Source organism: Trichomonas vaginalis, chromosome I (assembly GCF_026262505.1).
Source record: "Trichomonas vaginalis G3 chromosome I, whole genome shotgun sequence".
Classification (NCBI taxonomy): domain Eukaryota; phylum Parabasalia; order Trichomonadida; family Trichomonadidae; genus Trichomonas; species Trichomonas vaginalis.
This window is the reverse complement of record NC_067203.1, coordinates 5,371,547-5,390,267: the sequence shown is the minus strand read 5'-3', so window position 1 is coordinate 5,390,267 and position 18,721 is coordinate 5,371,547. Positions and strand designations below refer to the sequence as shown.

General features: G+C 34.4%; 8 protein-coding genes across 8 annotated transcripts; 5 read left to right on the top strand and 3 right to left on the bottom strand.

Annotated features, from left to right (window-relative positions):
- Positions 1 to 111: 111 nt before the first annotated feature.
- On the bottom strand, positions 112 to 5,365 carry TVAGG3_0933960 (cyclic nucleotide phosphodiesterase family; the record flags this gene model as incomplete). Its single annotated transcript, XM_001320180.2, has 1 exon — positions 1,647 to 5,288. The coding sequence occupies one exon, from the start codon at positions 5,286 to 5,288 to the stop codon at positions 1,647 to 1,649; it is 3,642 nt and encodes a 1,213-aa protein (XP_001320215.1).
- A 180-nt stretch (positions 5,366 to 5,545) lies between these two features.
- On the bottom strand, positions 5,546 to 5,963 carry TVAGG3_0933950 (uncharacterized protein; the record flags this gene model as incomplete). The annotated part of the gene is made up of 1 exon (XM_001320179.1): positions 5,760 to 5,948. One exon carries the CDS (start codon positions 5,946 to 5,948, stop codon positions 5,760 to 5,762), a length of 189 nt encoding a protein of 62 aa, XP_001320214.1.
- A 770-nt stretch (positions 5,964 to 6,733) lies between these two features.
- On the top strand, positions 6,734 to 8,086 carry TVAGG3_0933940 (vesicle-mediated transport; the record flags this gene model as incomplete). The annotated part of the gene is made up of 1 exon (XM_001320178.2): positions 6,737 to 8,047. One exon carries the CDS (start codon positions 6,737 to 6,739, stop codon positions 8,045 to 8,047), a length of 1,311 nt encoding a protein of 436 aa, XP_001320213.1.
- A 490-nt stretch (positions 8,087 to 8,576) lies between these two features.
- Positions 8,577 to 10,297, top strand: TVAGG3_0933930 (LMBR1-like membrane protein family; the record flags this gene model as incomplete). The annotated part of the gene is made up of 1 exon (XM_001320177.2): positions 8,578 to 10,251. The coding sequence occupies one exon, from the start codon at positions 8,578 to 8,580 to the stop codon at positions 10,249 to 10,251; it is 1,674 nt and encodes a 557-aa protein (XP_001320212.1).
- A 437-nt stretch (positions 10,298 to 10,734) lies between these two features.
- TVAGG3_0933920 (EP4 subtype prostaglandin E2 receptor binding) lies at positions 10,735 to 11,052 on the top strand (the record flags this gene model as incomplete). Its single annotated transcript, XM_001320176.1, has 1 exon — positions 10,735 to 11,052. The coding sequence occupies one exon, from the start codon at positions 10,735 to 10,737 to the stop codon at positions 11,050 to 11,052; it is 318 nt and encodes a 105-aa protein (XP_001320211.1).
- A 937-nt stretch (positions 11,053 to 11,989) lies between these two features.
- Positions 11,990 to 13,406, top strand: TVAGG3_0933910 (macromolecule glycosylation; the record flags this gene model as incomplete). The annotated part of the gene is made up of 1 exon (XM_001320175.1): positions 12,159 to 13,220. One exon carries the CDS (start codon positions 12,159 to 12,161, stop codon positions 13,218 to 13,220), a length of 1,062 nt encoding a protein of 353 aa, XP_001320210.1.
- A 574-nt stretch (positions 13,407 to 13,980) lies between these two features.
- On the top strand, positions 13,981 to 15,653 carry TVAGG3_0933900 (nuclear segregation protein BFR1 family; the record flags this gene model as incomplete). Its single annotated transcript, XM_001320174.2, has 1 exon — positions 14,005 to 15,555. The coding sequence occupies one exon, from the start codon at positions 14,005 to 14,007 to the stop codon at positions 15,553 to 15,555; it is 1,551 nt and encodes a 516-aa protein (XP_001320209.1).
- A 434-nt stretch (positions 15,654 to 16,087) lies between these two features.
- TVAGG3_0933890 (protein phosphatase regulator protein) lies at positions 16,088 to 18,427 on the bottom strand (the record flags this gene model as incomplete). The annotated part of the gene is made up of 1 exon (XM_001320173.2): positions 16,304 to 17,872. One exon carries the CDS (start codon positions 17,870 to 17,872, stop codon positions 16,304 to 16,306), a length of 1,569 nt encoding a protein of 522 aa, XP_001320208.1.
- Positions 18,428 to 18,721: the final 294 nt, after the last annotated feature.

Genomic DNA, 18,721 nt, shown 5'->3' with positions numbered 1-18,721 from the left:
ATTAATTATTCAGTATCAGTATATGTATCGCTATATTTATAAAAGGATATGTAATAACTATATTACTTTGGAATCTTCGAATATAATTTCAGATTTTCAATTCATTGACAGGTTTTTGATTGATAAACTCATTTTCATTGTATCATTCAAAGGAAAAAATATCAACTAAAAAATATTAAATGTTTATTATTACACGTTAACTAATAATATTAAATATGTTTACAAGCATTATTTCTATATAATGAATGTAGATTCCTAATATATTTGTTCTCGCAACAAATAAATATTCGGCTTGACAGCGATCAAAAACAAGATGATCAATAAAATTATTAAAACTTTGTGTTTTCATATTACTTTTATTTAAAGATCCATCAACACTAAATGAAATGGATGATGAATCAATATAACAACTATTTAAAACCAATGAACAGCCTGAAGATACATAAGCAATTGTTGAAACTAAATTATCTTTGAAAATGCAATCAGATATAGTTGCTTTTGCATTTTCATAGAGATAAAATATTCCATATAATGAAGAAATAATATTTTGTTTGATTATATTACATTTGCTAATAAAAATATCATAAGAATTTTGTAAAACGAATGTCTGTTGTTGTTTTGCAGTATTTTCTGCAAATGTACAAAATGAAATTGCTGATGTTGGATTTGAATGGAGTTCAAGTGATGTATCAAATCGTGTGTTTGATTTTGATAAATTTGTATTTTTCTCAAGAAAATTGCCATAATACAAATCAACAATATCATTTCCTTGATCGATGACTCTACAGTCTGACAGTGTGCACATTTCTAAGTAGTTTAAGTTACTTGATAACTGTGAAACTTCAATTCGTGCGAAATTTGTTTGATCAGTTGCAACTGATTTAATTCCACAAATCTTATAAAGGACAGATGAGCCTTTATTTTTAAATGAAATTGAAGAGCCATCTGTGCTTGATGATATGTTGTAAAATGATGTTAAATATCCGAGAAATTTTGTTGTGTCACTTGAGGATGTAATTTGGATAACTTGACTTGTGAAAGTATTGAAGAAGCAACTGTCAACGAAAAAATTGACCAGTAGTTCTAGTAAATGCAGATATAGTAGATATTCTTTCAGAATATCCACTATTGTAGTATCCCATATGTTATTAGAAATTTATAATTTATTAAGGGTGCACCCTTAAATTTTTTCACAAATTATTTTTGACATTTTACAATTCAAAATAATCGAAAATCATCCGAAAAAAAAGAAATAATGACTTTTACCCAGTCTTCCTTAACAATGTAAAATCGTTTGCAAATGAACATCTAAACACATATTGCGTAAATACTGTGCAAAAGTTAAATGTCTCTTTAAATATACTTCATTTCAAAACTTGGATTTATAAAATTGAATAATTGCAATTTTAATATTGAGTATGCCTTTCATGATGATGCAATTTTCACAAATATTTGTTAATGAATATTTAATCTTTCCTCTCAATGAAGATTTAGATTGCGAAGAATCATAAGAATGAAAAAGTAATTGATTTTGTTTCAAAATATAAATACAATGAAATTTAATTTTACGACAAATAAAACTAAGATTTCTTTTCATTTCTCAAACAAAAAAATATATGAAAATATTAAAAAATATAAATATGAAATTAATATTTGATCTTTTGTTTTTCTTTCTCTGCTTTCGCTTTCGCCATTTGTTCCATGTCTTTCTTTTGTGCTTCTTCAACTGCTTTAAGTTCTTCACGCTTTCGTTTCTCTTCTTCTTCCTTCTCTTTCTCAATACGCTCCAGATCATCTTTCTCTTTCTTAGTAGCGGCCCACTTCTCCATGTTGTTCTTAACATTTGTAACAAAAACAGAAAATCCTGGTTCGATTCGTTCCATCAACAAATAAAGAGGTAATGCAACACTTTTATAGAATCCTAACTGTGACTTTTGTTTGTTCAAATGTTGTCGTTCGTGAAGAGGACCATCGTATTCCATGCCAAGTGCTCGTTCAAGATCACCTTGTCTGAAGAACTCTTCGCAAAGAACATCTGCCCATCGATCGGCTGTTTCGAACTCGCGGACACAGTTAGAAATATCGGCTGCTTTGATTAATAGTTTCATGAACAACAATCGTCCTTTAGGATGATCCTTCCATGTCAATCCCATAGCCAAGTACTCACGCATCTCATCGACAATATCGAAATGCTTTGACATATCTGTGGCCATCACAAGATCAATGAACAATGTCCAAACACTGGCGATTTCGTCATCTGGGAAGTTATTGAAAAGTGCAGATTCATCTTTAGAAAGAATAGTGATTGAAACAGAGCAATGATGTGTTTCTAAGACACTTTGACCTTTGAACAAAATAGATAATGGTGTTTGTGCTTTATAATTATAGTTGTTAGAGAATCCATCATGATTTGCATCATGACAAATACATGCAACTAACAAAATCAAGATTTCTTTCTGTGTCAAAACATCTTTCAAACCACACAAAATAATGACATGTGCCATGAATTGCATAGTATCAATCGCATGTGTGAAGTTGTGGTATGGAACAGGAAGATATGAATTCTTCATCTCAAACAAAAATGAGAAGAAACATGATGCAGAAATCTTGAATTTTTTGAATAAATTGAAAGTATTGAAAATATTGAATGCGACTTTGAACAATGCCATTCCTTTCCATTCTGTTGATTCGAAATTACGCAATAACAAAGCACCACATTCTTCATCTGACATAAGAAGTTTCGTAGGAACTCTCATTTCACCACGTTCTTCATTAGACATGACGTTTTGCATTTCAACTTCAAGAGAACCTAATTGTGCGATGTTCTTAAGTTTAAATCTTTCTAAAGACAAACTCAAGAAAACTGAATATGACTCAAGAAGTTTCAAATCATCTTGTGTGAACTTCTGTTGTGATTTCTTCCATCTCATTAAAACAGCACCCATAACAACTCTGTCTGAACTTAAAATAGGAACACAAATTAGAGATTTCTCGTAATCATCGTTGTTTAACATCGCTGACTCTTTAGTGTTAACGCATTTCGTGATTACTTTGTTTCTCATCTCTTCTTCTTTCTTTTCTTCGGCATCGTATTCTGATTCATCGCCTAACATGAGTTTTGCGATGATTGCGCGCTTAACACCTAAGCTATCTTCTTTTGTACGACCTTCGCGGATTTGTTGTGCCTTTTTGGAGGTTTCATCAATATCTTCATCTTGAACATAAGGAGTAAACAAGATCTGGCCATTCTCGCATAAATAGAAATTAGCGTAGACTGCACCAATAACAGTTCTTGTGTTTTTGATGATTTCTTCAAGTAATTTCTTAATTGTCTGAGATTGGGCCATTGAAGCGGAAATATCTCTGAAGGAATGGAGTTGCATGGTAAGATCTAATGATGCTCTGTACAATCTGGCGTTTTCAATTGAAATTCCGCAGAAAACGTTGAAAATTTGGATTAATTTTTCATCGTCTTCAGTGAAAACACCATCCAACTTGTTAATCATTTCAGTAACACCTCTAATACCCTTCTTGTCATCGAAAATTGGCACAGAAAGGATAGTTAACGTACGATATCCTGTTGCAAGATCTGTTCCTCTGTTAAATCTCGGATCGTCGTACGCATCTTTAATATTAAGGATTTCTCCTTTAGTTGCTGACCATCCGACGATACCAGCGTTGATAGGAATCTCAATTGTATTTTTCAGACCAGCGCCGAAAGTCATCTGAAGCTTATCATGGGAATCGTTAACGAGGAAGAGTGAGCATCTATCTGCCTTAACAAGATCGCATGCTCTGCTCATGATATTCGGAATCAAAACGTCCATTCTTAATTGGCCGGATAAAGTTTCAGCGACTTCGAGCAAAGATCTGAGACGTTTTTGTTGTCTGAGGGATTCTTCAAGTGCCATGTGGTTCTTTTCGACAATTTCGGCACTTGTTAGTGAAGCAATACAATATCCTGCAACTCTTGCAAGGATTTTCTCATCGTAATCGGTGAAAAACTGTGGGATACGCTTGCCTCGAAGAACTATAGCATAAGTAACTGGCATATTTGGATCTCTGACTGGAATTGATAAAACAGAATAATCTCCGTTTCCATCTATCTTTTCGTTGTATGCTGAGTGGACGCGGCATGAGATACATGATACAGGAATCTCCTTTCGAAGCGAAAATCCTGGAATGCCGGTGTCATTTGGTGGAATTAAAATTGGTTGGTCTTTGTTTGGTTGGTATTGGAATATCTGGTCTTTCTCTTTATGAAGCATCCAGATCTCTGCGCTACGACAAGAGAACAATTTGCAGAGTTTGTCGCGAATTGATTCGACAAATTGGCCAAGACGACAAGTTTGCATAAGATCTGAGGCGAATTGGTCATCAAGAACTGGTTGGAATAGCCATCGTGAGTATATCTTGCATTTGTTTTGGAAATATTCAACAAATCTTTCATCATCTTCGGTAAAAGTTGGGGATTTTCCATTTCTAATAACTTCAACTATACACTTAACATGAGAAGATCCATCGTAGAGTGGAAAAACTAAGACATGGGCATCAGGTGGACAATTAGCGTATTCAGTTTTGTAATCGTAAGAAATATGTTCATTTGCGATCGGAATATTTAATGTTTTCCTTACAAACTGCGTATATCCAACAAGGCCGCTGCCATGCGGACAATAAGTTGTAGTTGATGGACAATATAAAACTTTTACAGAGGAAACATCATGATAAAACAGTACTTTTTCTGCAAGAAAATACACTTGTAACGTTGTTTCAAAGAGTCTATGTAATGGCATTGATGAACAGCCAGAAACAATTTTATCAAAACACTCTTCCATTTTAAGATGCTGCTGTAAATGGCGTCCACTGTGTAAAAGGAAGCTTTTATCTGTAGTTCTTGATGACGCTGGAACTAATGTTGTCGGATTTGGTGGATTTGTTTGTGGTTGTGGTTGAGTTTTAACAGATGTATTAGATTTGGTTTCTTTTTCTTCTTCTGTATCTTGCGTTACGCTATTTGTGAGAACAAATGTTGGCTGAGCAACAGTATTTTGCATTTTCATTTTTTCGATCTTTTGATTTCGTTTCATTGTAAGTTTCCTTGATAAGTATGGTGCAAATTGATCAACTGGAATTGGAGGTGGGTTGAAATCATTATAGACAGTTTCAAATGGGTGTGAAGCCCTGATTTCAACAGGTGTAATTGGTCTGAGTGAAATAAGTTCTTTAACAACACTTTCTCTTTCATTTTGTTCATGAATTTTTCGGAGCATCTTCATAGTCGCTGACATTTTTAGTTAGAGCTCCAAAGAAACGAACAAAAATTGTGTAAACTATTCAAATTTTCTATAAAATTTTTGATAAAAAAATATAGAAACTAAAATGAATAACTATATAAGCTTCTATTCATTCCAAAATGGATATGCTAGCATGCATGATGTGATGTTCCATATCCAAATTCAGCAAATACGACTTTTTCTTATTTTGAGATAAATATTAGTTATATCATGCAGTGTAATGATCTTGTTTTAATGGCGTGATCATGTCTGTATGATTTAGCTTTCAATTCTGTTGATTTATTGATTTAAAACAATAAATATGAAAAAAAACTAAAATATATAAATTTTAAGTAGACAAAATGGTAGAAAAGAATTGATTTTAGTCAGCAATGATAGTTTAGCTTTGTTTATAAACAAATAAAAAGCGGTTCTATAATTATTTTTAAATAAATAAACGAGTAATGTTAAGATGTCGAAAATCTCTTAAATAACACCATTCTTCTTAAGGAAACGATGATCTAAGATTGAAATAGCTAATGGATAGATAATAAGAACAGTTGTTGCTCCAACAGCCCATCCGACTTGAGAAACTTTTTCTTGAACTTGACCGAGTATTTTCGTAACACCTTTATATCTGCGGACAGCCCATGATTCGTGTGGATTTGCACTCATCTGTAGTTGGTCTGGTTTGTCACTTTTTTAATAAACATGTTTACAAAAAAATAGTAAAGCAAAAGATTAATGTATTGAATAAAACTATTCATCCGATATGATTCTGGGTCAACAATATTATCAAGTTAATATAAATAAGCTGAATAAATCAGCTAAGATTACATATACTGAAATACATGCATGTCTGCTTATGTAGGTTATCAAAGAGTATAAAGAATATTATGAAATAAGAAGAATTTTTTACGATCTTTTTACAAAAATAAGAATTTTCGTAAATACTTATGGCATTCCTTCGTTTTGGCTCATCACCTCGATGAGGTAATGTATTCATGACTTTATTAACTGAATATGTGAAGAGAAATTAAAAAAAAATTGGTTTACAAAAACCGATGAGATTTTTTTGATGATCGGGCGCTTTCAGATTTTTTTGACGATACTTTTTCATTGTTTTTCAAGCAAAAATATTACAGTAAATGTAGCCGTTATTTTTAATCTGTTTTTCTAACTGATTGGAAAAATAGGAAATTGTCGAAATTCTACTCATCTGATTGATTTGAGCAATCATTGACTGCATAAATGCTTTCTCGTAGGATGCTTAAACAAACCGTTTGGAGAAACAATCCAAACTCTTATTCTTTCGAGATATGATTACTTCTGAAATCTTTTCTTATCCAAAGATATCTTTTTGCATTTTTTAAGAGTCGAATGCAATGGATGAAAATATGAAACATGATAGATGGAACGGTTCACATCTAATTTAGAAAACGTGACGTGAACGGTTTGACAAAATGGGACTGATCAAGCACTTCTTTGTTATTAACTCACGTGGCAACCCCATCATCATTCGTGCATTCCTTGATGAAACAAACATCGCAGTTGTAGAAGATTTCTACCAGCGCTTGACAGAAGAGCCACCGCCACCACCAATTTTCAGATTAGAGCAACTCACATACTGCTGGGTTAACTGCGCAGGACTTTACTTCGTTGTTGCAACACCGGAGAATATGTCACCATCCACACTCGAGCTTTTACTCCGTCGTATTACAGTTGTTCTTTCAGACTACCTTGGCAAGTGCACAGAGCTTTCTATTCAGAAGAACCTTGCACTTTGCTACGAAGTTGTTGATGAAGTTCTTTCTTTCGGCTGTCCACAAGCTACAGATTCATCAATGTTACTTCACCTTGTTCACAATGAAGTCGAATACGATCAGAACTTCCTTACAACATTCTTGCAGACAGAAATCTTCCCAGGCGAAGGCTTCGATCGTCCACTTGCCCTTAAGACATCCGAACGTACAAAGACTAACAATGAAATCTTCATTGTTCTTTCCGAAAAATTGTCTCTTACATTAACAGCCCAGGGCAACATCATCAACTCCAATATTACCGGCCTTTGCACGGTCAAATCTTTCCTCCAAAGTGTCCCAAGCTGCGTCATCCAATTGGATTCGCAGGCCTTCTTCAAGACACGTAACATGCCAAAGAATTTACTTTACGAGTACGATGATATTACTTTCGCTCCTTATGCTTTGACAAATTCATTCGACTCTGATCGTTCGATATCATTCTGCCCACCTCAAGGTTCATCACTTCTCTTCACATACCGTACAACACGCCCACCAAGCCCTCCACCATTTACTGTTGTTCCTTATTTCGAAAATACACAGCCAAAGGTTGTTGTTGTCCGTGTTGCAGTTACATCTACATTCCCAGTCGATGTCAAGGCTACAGATGTTTCAATCATATTCCAATGCCCAGTTGAAACTTCCTCTGCTTCATGTGAACTTCCTCAGTCAGTCTTAGACAAACAATCAAGTGAGTTTGATAGCAAGAACCGCCAGGTTGTCTGGAGAATCAAGGAATTTGGAGGTCTCGCTGAATACAACGCTAGATTCCGCTTCATCTTCGATGGAGGCATCCCAGGAGCTGCTGAAACACTTCTCGGCCCAATCGCTATCGACTTTACAATCGCTGGACCACTGCCAAGTGGACTTTCAGTTAAGAACTTCATAGTTTCCACTCAGGGAACATCTAATGAGCCTCATAAGTGGATGAAGGAAATCACACAGGCTGGAAGTTATACATTCAACTTCATTTAAATGATAACTTTACTTTTATAATCGTTTTACGTTTTAAAAAATTTATATATCTTACTACTTTTGAAAAAGAAAGTTATTAAGAAATAACAAGATAAATCTCTAATTCAATCAAAAACCTCTGAACGAATATTCATTTTTTTCAATAAACAGATTTTATTATTTTTGATTTTCATATGAAATTGTATTCAAAATATTTCATAGGATCAATCTAAGCAAAATGCTGAGTCATAATGAAAATAATTTTTTTTATTTTTGATTTCGCTTTGTTGTTGTTTAGTTTGTATGACTATTTCATCTAAAGCCTCTTTTGTAGTGCAAAATTTATGAATGACCACTTTCTTGTGGAAATTTCTGCTCGATATCATTTATGGCTGGCAAATTGATTATTATGGAACATTTTTCTCTGATCAGTGCAATATATAATCAATAAGAAAAAAGCAAAAACGTGAATTTAAATCTCCCGATAGCGATCTCTCAAAATTTTTAAATTGAAAAACTCCATTGTAAAATTTTATAAAAATAATTTATTTATGGATCTTCAAAGTATTATTTGCCTTGTTTCCTGCGTGGTACTAATTGCAGTAATCACTGTATTTTATTGGTTCTATGGTGCGTTCAGGCACCCAGCTTGGGCAAGCTCATTCATGGTTTTCAGTGCATGTATTCCTGTTATCATTGTTTCTGGCATATTGCCTTATGATATTTCCCTTAACTTGTTCGGACATACAAATGAAACACCAAAAGTCTTATACATTTGCCTCGAAATTTTGTACTGGACATCATTCATTCTAACTTGGATTATTGTTCCATTTGCCGTATCATACTTGAGTTACTCTCACTCAATATCTATCAAACACCGCATATGGTTCGTTATCCGAGAAAATTTAATCTTTTTCGGCGTCGCTGGTGGTCTTGTCTTAATTTTTGGTATAGTTATGATTGCTACTAAGAAGCTTGATCCCAAAGGCCTCTTCAGTTTAGCCATAGCTCTTGGCAATGCCTATGGTCTGATCCTTCAATGCCTCGCATTTGGATATGCATTCGTTAAAGTGCCTATGAACATTTGGAGAAATGCAGATCCGGGCTTTAAATACAAAAACAGCGTTTACCAATTATTCAAAGAAACAAAACGCTGTGCAGCAGCTGTTGCTGATGCAGATGCAGCATTGGACCATTGGAGAAGATGCAGAGAAAATATTGAAGGCGAAATGGCCGAAAAATACCTCGATCTTGGAAGACCAAGAGCAGAAAACATCGATTTGCTCAAATCTGCGCTCCCTATCCCAGAAAGGTTCTATACATCACAATGCACAAACAGAAAGATCAACGCTGTACGTAAAATTGACTGGAAACACTGTACCGAAGCCAATATTGAAGATTTCTTCTATTTGATGGACCAAACAGCCAACGCCCTTGATCAATGCAAGAACTACGTTAACTATACAGCCGTTGTTGCCGAAAAATCCCTTGCAAAATTCAAAAAATCAGTTGAATCCGGCAAAAAGGCCTCTATTACGAAAATTTTAATCAGAGCGGCCGATATACTCTTAATGGTACTTATAGGAATCTCATTTTACAACGAAATTCTCATGATTCCTTCAAAACAAAAATACACCCTCTTCAACTACCTTTCTCATTGCCATATGTCGCAATACATCGGACAGATCCTAATTACATTCCCGCTAATCTCTTTCTACCTCTTTTTGGGCGGATGGGCTTTAGTTCAACTCCGCATTGGATCTTTCTACCGTTTCATTGCTCATGCTTCTAATGGCAATACACTTAACTACTGGGCCATTTTGATCGCTCGTTTTGGCCCAACAGTCGGATATCATTATATGTTGCAAGTTGGAGCTTCAAATGCAGCTTTTGTTAAGGTCATGGGTAATATGAACGATGTTTATTTCATTGGTAACTCTTTCAACTACATTTCTCCATCAATTATGATAATTGTTGCAATTTTTGTTGCATTTGACATTTGGGATAGAATTAAACCAAAGCTTTGCTGCAAGGCATTCCACACTTATCCTAATGATGTATCTCTTGCCTGGGCAAAGGATCTACAGGTCGGAGAAGAAGTTCTTTGCGAATTATCCCTTCAAGCAAAGGATATGATTGATTCTAACAAGGCATTTTCTGTTGTTAATATCGGTGAACAGAGAACAGCTGATTATGTTCCTGTTGAAGACGAACTTATGGATTAAAAACAATATTATTAATTTTTGCTGTCAAAATAAACTGTTTTCTTTGATTTTTAAATACATGTAACAAAAAATTATAAATTATCTTCTTTTTAAAAGTATATCTTCTTAAAATTAATATTAAATATTTCATTTGTCTTAATCCAATTGATATTTCATTTGTAAAATATAATTCGATAATAATCAAGTGATTTCAATTATTTCATCTCACAATGATAAAGAAAAGCGATTAGAACATTCTCTATTCAATCAAGCTAATAAAGGAAGCACAATTCCAATAGAATTCTCACAAATTATTACACATCTCAAGCAATCAGATGATTTCGAAGGTGTCTACAGTTTCTTTGAACAACTGTCATCTCAAGGAAATCAGAAAGGAATGTTGATTGCATGTGAAGAAGGTCTTTGGAAAAGGCTATGTCGTAAAAAAATTTATTTTCTTGCCCAGGGAATGTATTACATGAAGCATGTCATAGAGGAAATCTCATGCTAGTTAAATCTCTCATTGAGTGTGGCTTTGATAAAGAATCACGGGATCTTGATGATAACACGCCTCTCATTCTTGCTGCCATGTATAGACACCTTGAAATTGTTAATTTTCTTGTTTTTATTGGAGCTAATATAAATGCAATGAATGTATTTCAGAGAACACCACTCATTCAGGCATCAATGAGGAATAATTATGATATTGTTGAAAATCTTATTTCTGTTGGAGCTGATAAAAATGTAGTGGATTACAGAGGACAAACCGCAGCCAATTTTTGCGACCGTTCTGTCAACGAAATTCTTTCTAATATTGTTTGACATTACTAAGACAATATTTATTTTTTATTATGTCTGTGAGGTTTCATTATATTATCTCACTCGAATTTTTTGACGCTAAAAAATGCAGGTGGTATGGGAAATTGAAGTGAAAGAGCAAAATTAAATTGTTATTTTCACGCTATCTATTTGAGACTTTTTCATTTGTAGTAGTATACTTTTGCATGTTTATTGTTTTGCCCTCCTTTAATATACAGTGTAAATAAGATTAATCTTTACATACATTAATTCTCTACATGATAAAGTTCTCAGACAATATAATCTTAATAGTAAAAGCATATTTAAATACACTATATAGATCCACTATAGTCATAAATGAATTTCAAACAATTATAGAGTTTTTTCGCACTTCCGTAAATACGTATTTGCTCTGCCTTTCTGAATGAGGAAAGAGAATAAGGGTCTTTTAATGATGAAGAAGTAATTATATCATATTGTATATTACATAAACGAAATAGTTTGAATGAAAATACTCTCAACCGTATTCCTTTGCATTAGATAAATTTCATCCTGTCAAAACCTTTTGGTTTTTTGTCCAAATTCACTTGTAATTTTAGGTACCCAAATCTCAAGAATTTATATTTTCCAGAATGATGTCGTTTATGAAATAATTGACCCAAAGATAAATTGACTCTTATCATCAACAACTATGATCAATGGTTGAATCTTATCATCAACAACCACGCGAACATTACCTACAGTTAATCTCTTAATGGTTGAGTATAAAAATTTCGAAAACTGACAATCATTTTATCCGTTCAATTTTCAACTTTACAACTTTCAAAAAATTGAAATTCCAAAACAAATTGGTTGACAAAATTTATGAATAGTATTGTGCATGGAGCAATATTTTGCAATTTAAAATGATTGCTCTGTCACGTTTCTTAACGCACAAAATTTTTCTAATAAAAATGTACTACTCAGGCTTTCGACAATTCTTAGACATGATAACATACTGGATCTCATTTTGTTGTTTTCTAATTATATGCTTTATGATTCGATTTCATCTTCAAACCAATGAAAATAAATCATGTTTCACAAAACATTACAATTATTTCATTGATAAAGTTCCCCCACTTAAAGTATTTATGCACAACTTAACCTTACCGATGCAGGAATTATTGCTGCATAACCAATATTTAAAAGGAATCAAGCAAGGACTGGCCCATACAACCATTTTTGAATATATTGCCTTTAAATCATTAGAAAGATACGAGTTTAGGGTAAAGGACCCAGAAGAAGCTGACTTATTTTATGTTCCTTTATTCGCAGCTCTATTTAACGGTTTGAAAGATTACGCAAATATTGATACAATAATTATTCCTCAACTTCGAGCATTTGGAAAGTATTTTGATAGGTACGGTGGTGTCGATTATGCATTTATTCAGATGCTTTTCTCACAAGATAATATTCCAATTACTGTTCATCAGCAGAAAACGCTTGCCTCAATGATTACCCTTGGAGATCTTAATTACAACTACTCTAAATATCAAATGCGCGAATCATGGAGAAATGTCAACTTTCCTCTAACTTCAAATATTGCTCAGCAGTTTGAAATTAAGCCAGAATCAAGTCGCCATATATCAACATTTTTTATCGGGCAGATTAATCTTACCGATTTCGATACAGTTGCTGCTCCAATTAGAGAAGGTATGGCAAATGTCATGAGAGTCATACCGCATTCTATTGTTATTGATGCAAGAAGATATGATCCTATTACAGGTGTTTACAGCTATAATTTTTCAAGAATGATGTCAAATTCGAAATTTTGTTGTGTTCCACATGGAGATGGGCCAACAACTAAACGGCTATTCGATACTTTTCGCACTCTTTGCATACCTATAGTCCTTAGTGATGAAATTAAATTTCCATTTGAAGATCTTTTCATAAACTATCCAGAAATATTGATACAAATACCAGCTTTCGAGCCAGATCGCATACCTATTGCAATGAGTATCCCAAGCACAAAGAGAAAATTAAGTATGAAGAAAAACATGATCAGAGTTTCTCATCTCCTTGAACAAAAGTTCGATTATAATATAGAAAAAGGAAATTTAATGTGGGGATGGCTCTGGGTTCATTATTTCAAACTTTCGACTGTTGCAGCATCAAAACGTCGAACCTTACTCCAGTCAAGATATCTGGATTGAGTTTGTAGAACATGTTATTATAATTATTTGTATATATATTGTAAATTTTGTTTGTATTTTGTTATGAATTCCGACTTTTTTACATTGTCAGCGTTTGAACTATGTGGTATATGGTAAAATAGATATCATAGGCAAATAAGTGAAATTAGCATATGCATAAAAGATTTTCCCTTAATCGAATTTTGTTTCAATTAATCAAACATAACCCAGCGGTGTACATTGTTGCGTTCAAACAAAATACTTCTACCTAGGTTGTTCTAACCGTGTTTTGGTCATTTTTGAGATATGACTATGTAGCGTCAATAATTATCGGTAGCATACATCGAATAGATTTTTCATTCAAAGCTTCTGCTCATTTATTATCCAATACTTTCGAAATTCATATAAAAAGAGACCAATCAACAATTCATTCCAAAAAGTCAAGTTTTCCAGAACAAATTTTCTGAAATTGAGCTTTTTTACTAAAGAAGATCTCATATTGAGAAATGTCAGAATTGCGGCAGAAAAACGTGAATGCAGCCAAAGAGTGAAAAATTAAGATTTTCCGATGATTAGGATGTTTACATATAGAGTAACATAAAAACTCGACTGATGGTCATTCACAACCTTTCCCAAAATCAGAAAATCCAAATTTTACTCGATTCAAAGCGACTTTTCGTAATGAAACTATTGGATTAATTATTTATAACCAATATTAATGATCAGAAAAGTCCGAAAAACAATTCATAGAGAGGTGAAATCAAAATCAAAATGACAGCAACCGGTTTTGACAAGCCACTTTTCGATGCAATCAGCACAAAGAGATAATAAGCGTTCCACTTCTCGTCCACGTGGCGGCCGTAATGCTGCTGGCAGCAAGCCTGAGCGTTCCCCACGTCAGAATAATGAAAAACCACAACAGCCACAAGATGGCCAACCACAACGCCAGGAAAGGAGGCCAAACAACGACAGACTACGCCGCCCACGTCTTAACAACATCCATCTCAATCGCGACATCAAAGATATTAAATTGAACGATGAACAGACAGCTTTAGTTCGCGAACTTGACCAGAAGATTGCAGACATTGGTGAGGTTGTCATCCCTCCAAGCGAAGAGATCGAAAAGCTCAGAGAGGAATACGAAAAAAAGATTTCCACTCTTAGAGGCAGAATCGAAAGCCACTATATTCAGTTAGATGAAGTCCAGAAGCGCCAGGAAGCCTTCGAAGCCAAGGCCAACCCACACAAGAAGGAGTTCGATGAGACAGATGCTAAAATTAAAGAGATCGATGCTGAACTTAATCCACTCAATGCAAAGTTGAACGAAATCAGAGCAGCCAAGAACGAACTTTTCGGCAGAAAGAAGGACCTTAAGGATAAGATTCCAGGCAGATCCCTCGATGATATCGACGACCAGATTGATCAGCTCGAATACGAAATCGAAACACAGACATTATCCAATACTCATCTCAAGAGCAAGCTTGCCAAGATCGAATCCCTCAAGAAGGCTCGTGGCCAGTTCTCTGGCTTCGCTACAATCGACCAGCAGATTGACAAGTATAAGGGCACAGAAGATGAACTCTACCAGCGCAGAAAGGTTCTTACAGAGGCTAAGAACAAGCTCTGGGCCGCCCGTAAGCAATTCTTTGGCGAGAATAAGGAGAACAAGGATCAGCGCAACAAATTCTACGAAGAGCGCAAGGGCATCTACGACAACCTTACAAAGGCTAGAAACGAGCTCAAGGAACAGATCAACAGCCGCAAGAAGGCAGTCGACGAATTCTGGGCTCGCAAGAACAAGGCCTTAGACAAGCGTACAGAGCGCAGTAAACTCATGAACCGCCGCCTTCAGATCTACAAGGAAGCCGAAGATCGCATGGAGTTAATCGAAATCCGTGCACAGAAGGCTGGAACAATCCATGAGGTCAAGAATCCAAACGAGGAAAAGATCAACGCTGCCCGCTCTCTTATTTCCTTCCTTCAGGCTGTCATCGCCCTCGACGATGTCGCTAAGGAGGAAGACCAGACAGTCGTCTTAGGCAAGGCCACAAAGTCTGCCGCTCTCAGCCTCATCAACTCTGTCAAGAAGCAGTCTAAGAAGGAGAAGCTTGCTGCTAAGAATTCAAAGAAGGCTGAAGAGAGCAAGAAGGAGGCAAAGCTCGAGCTTTCTCTCCAGGCAATCCAGCAGTTCACACTTACTGGTGTTACACAGCCAACTACTATCGAACAGATCCCAGACGTTATCAACCAGCTCAAGGCTAAGGATCAGGAGTGGAGCGATGCTTTCATCAAGCTCGTACTTAACTTCGATATCAACGAGGATGGTTCAGTTAAGTCCACAATCAAGTTCGCATAAAGAAATTTATCCGATATTTCTCATTTTTGGTAAAAATGAAAGTTTTATAATTTTTATTTTACAATTAACATTGCAATTTAACTTTAAAACAAAAAATTCAAGGATAAATTATATTTTTCCATTTATTTTTTTCTATAGTGAGACCATAATTTATTGAATCTACTAGACATATAAATATGTATCTTGATTATGATACAAATATTAGAAAAATCTGCATATTAATGGAAATCATATCTAAAAACACTTTTTTAAAGGTACTAGCACATCCAGAACCTTATGAAACAGCATATTTTGGTTATAAAAATACATCGATATATAAGTTTATTGTTAAATAACTTTCTAAAGCAAATATATATTCAAAAAATGATAAAAAAGAATCAATTATCAAATAAAACGCACTTTCTCATATATTTGACCATAACTATCACTATAATGTCCCTCAATTTTGAAGATAAAATTCCAAAAAAAATTGAAAATTTGAAAAATAACAAGAAAAAATACAAATTTAACCATGAAAATCTAAAAATATAAAAAATTTAGAATTATAAACATAGTTTATTTTTGTTGTTTGTACTAATTCATATAATTTTGTCTCTAAAAAAGTTATTTTGAACAAAATATAATATTGTAAATTCAAATCCTGTTAAAAAATTATATATTTCTAAAAAACAAATCACAATTACTACATATTTAATCAACAAAAATCAATCTATAGTATAATTATAATAACATCAAATAATAAAATGATTCAGAACAGAGTCTTTTTCGGAACAAATGTCTTCATGATCAAGTCCATCATTTGTTTAATATCTCCATCATAATCCTGAGCCGCATTAGCAATCTTTCTCCACTTCTTTGCCGCAGCTTTTTCTTCATCAGTTTGTTTCCTCACTTGGTCCGACGTTTTACTTGTTTTCGCCTTGAGAAAGGACTTCCTGTCCAGTTTCCCTAACCCTGCCAACGCGCTCTGTGCCTTATCCCTCATAATCGTAGACCAATGGTTTGTAGTAACAAACTTCACTCTGTCAAAAAGTGACAAAATCACTCTTTTTGAGTGGTCGTTTACCCATTGTTCAGATTTATTGGCCAAGAAGTCGAAAACCATCTGTGCGGCACTTACCTGTTCACCCGTCACCACCTGCTCGAAGATATTCATTGTAGGTTTGATGGCTTCTGTGACTTGTGCCGGTGACATTTTCGACATTGTCAATAAAATGAATTCCACGAAACATGGCTGTTTCTGGCCGTTGCCTATTGGCCAGAAACTTACGAGGAAATGGTGGAACTCGCTATTGAGAGAGCTGTCCTGTGGTAAAACAGCTGTTAAAAGGGAGATCATCGATTGATGATATAATGGTAAGTAATTATTAAGGGCAAGAGGGAACACTGAGGACCTGATGACGGTGTAGAACTCATCAGGAGGGTTTTTGTTGCATCGCTGGAAGATGTGTGATAAGTAAACAAGTAATGGCATCACACAAAACGGCGGAGAATCTAAATCTTGTAGATCTACGAGCTTTTTCTGTATGCATTTGATAATATCGACTTTGCTGTTCTGATGGCTGTCGTAATATGCTCTAAGAAATGACAATAATTGAAGACGTTCGTTATTATCTGGTAAATTTGTAAGATATATTGCCGTTCGAGCGAATTCAATGTTGAGGAGAGGTGACTCGGGGTAGAGTGAGATAAATCTGTTGAGTAGTTGATAGACATAAAATAATTGTGGCCAAGCGGGTTCTACAAACACTAGAGCAAAATCAAGAAGAATAGGAGAGAGAGGAATGGATGGTGTTGGACGTATGATGTTGGCTTTAATCATATTCATAAGCAATTCTTGAACTTCTGGACTGAGTTTTTTGGAATCTGCTGATTGTTCAAAAAATTGCACTAGCTCGCAGAGGACACGCGTTTTCTGTTCTTTTGGACCTACATCTTCATATGGGTTTGCAAAATCATATATATTTGTGCAAAATTTGAGTTTTAGACTAAACTGTTCATCAAAAGATAGTGTAGAAATGTCATCTAATTTAACGTTGTATGCTATATTCTTAACTTGAGTTCGAACCATCTTTGTTGACTGATATAAAGATTCATTATCGACTTCTGTATCAATAATGGGTCCGCTGTCTATATTTGATGTAGATTTCGTTAAATCGTTTATATTTGGAGGTGGCTGTTGTTTTTTTCTGTAGCCCATCGCAGATATATTTGCAGATTTTGGTCTTTCTTCTAATTTAGGTGCAATAGGGCAAGACCATTGATAGCTTCGCTTTCGCCGATAAACAAAGCTCGGATTTCTCGTTGCATCTCCCATTTTCGGGTGGAATTTCCCCCGAATAGGTGGGAGCATCGAGCTCATTACAATTTTTTTTTCTCAAGAAAAACGTGTTTCAAAAAAAATTTGAAATGTAAAGAATAAAGGTGTTGATTTTTTTTCATTTAATCTTTCCTTTGATGAGGATGTATCAATTGTTTCTCAAAACTGCGTATTCCCAAAAATTGCCGGAATTCCAGAATAGCAAATTCATAAAAGTGACGCACTTTTCTATACTGCTGCGTATAATCCGTAAAAGTTCCGAATTACATGGACGATCATTCAATAAATGATGCTTTATTGCACTTCAAAAGATCATATATCATGATTATTCTATTCGAATCATGTGATGACATCAATCGCAACTCAGAAAGGACAATAAATTGTACTTTTAACAGCATCTATTTAATTATTAGTAGAATGCATATTCGGTTGTTTGATTTTATAAACTAAGGTAGTCACAAAATCTAAGTAGTGAGGCTCTCAAAAATTGAACCGTACTCCATACAAAATTTGTGTACCCTCACTACTTAGATTTTGTGGCCTTCAATTGAGAGGTTAGTTTTGATAGAGCACGTTATAAAATTAAAAGGGAAAAATAAATAAAATTTAAACATTTAATTATATATAATGTAAGGAGTGTAATTCCAAATTTTCTAAAAACTATTCAAATTTGAGCATTTTTTTGGAAATAGTAAATCTAATATGTACATCTAATGACAACATGATTCATCACCTTTTCAAGCTCTGCAGTCAATTTTTTGAAATTTGATTGAAATAAATGTAGCAAAAATTACATTTCATTAGGGAATATATGAGTTTCTCTGGAAACAGGCTGATAAATTTTAA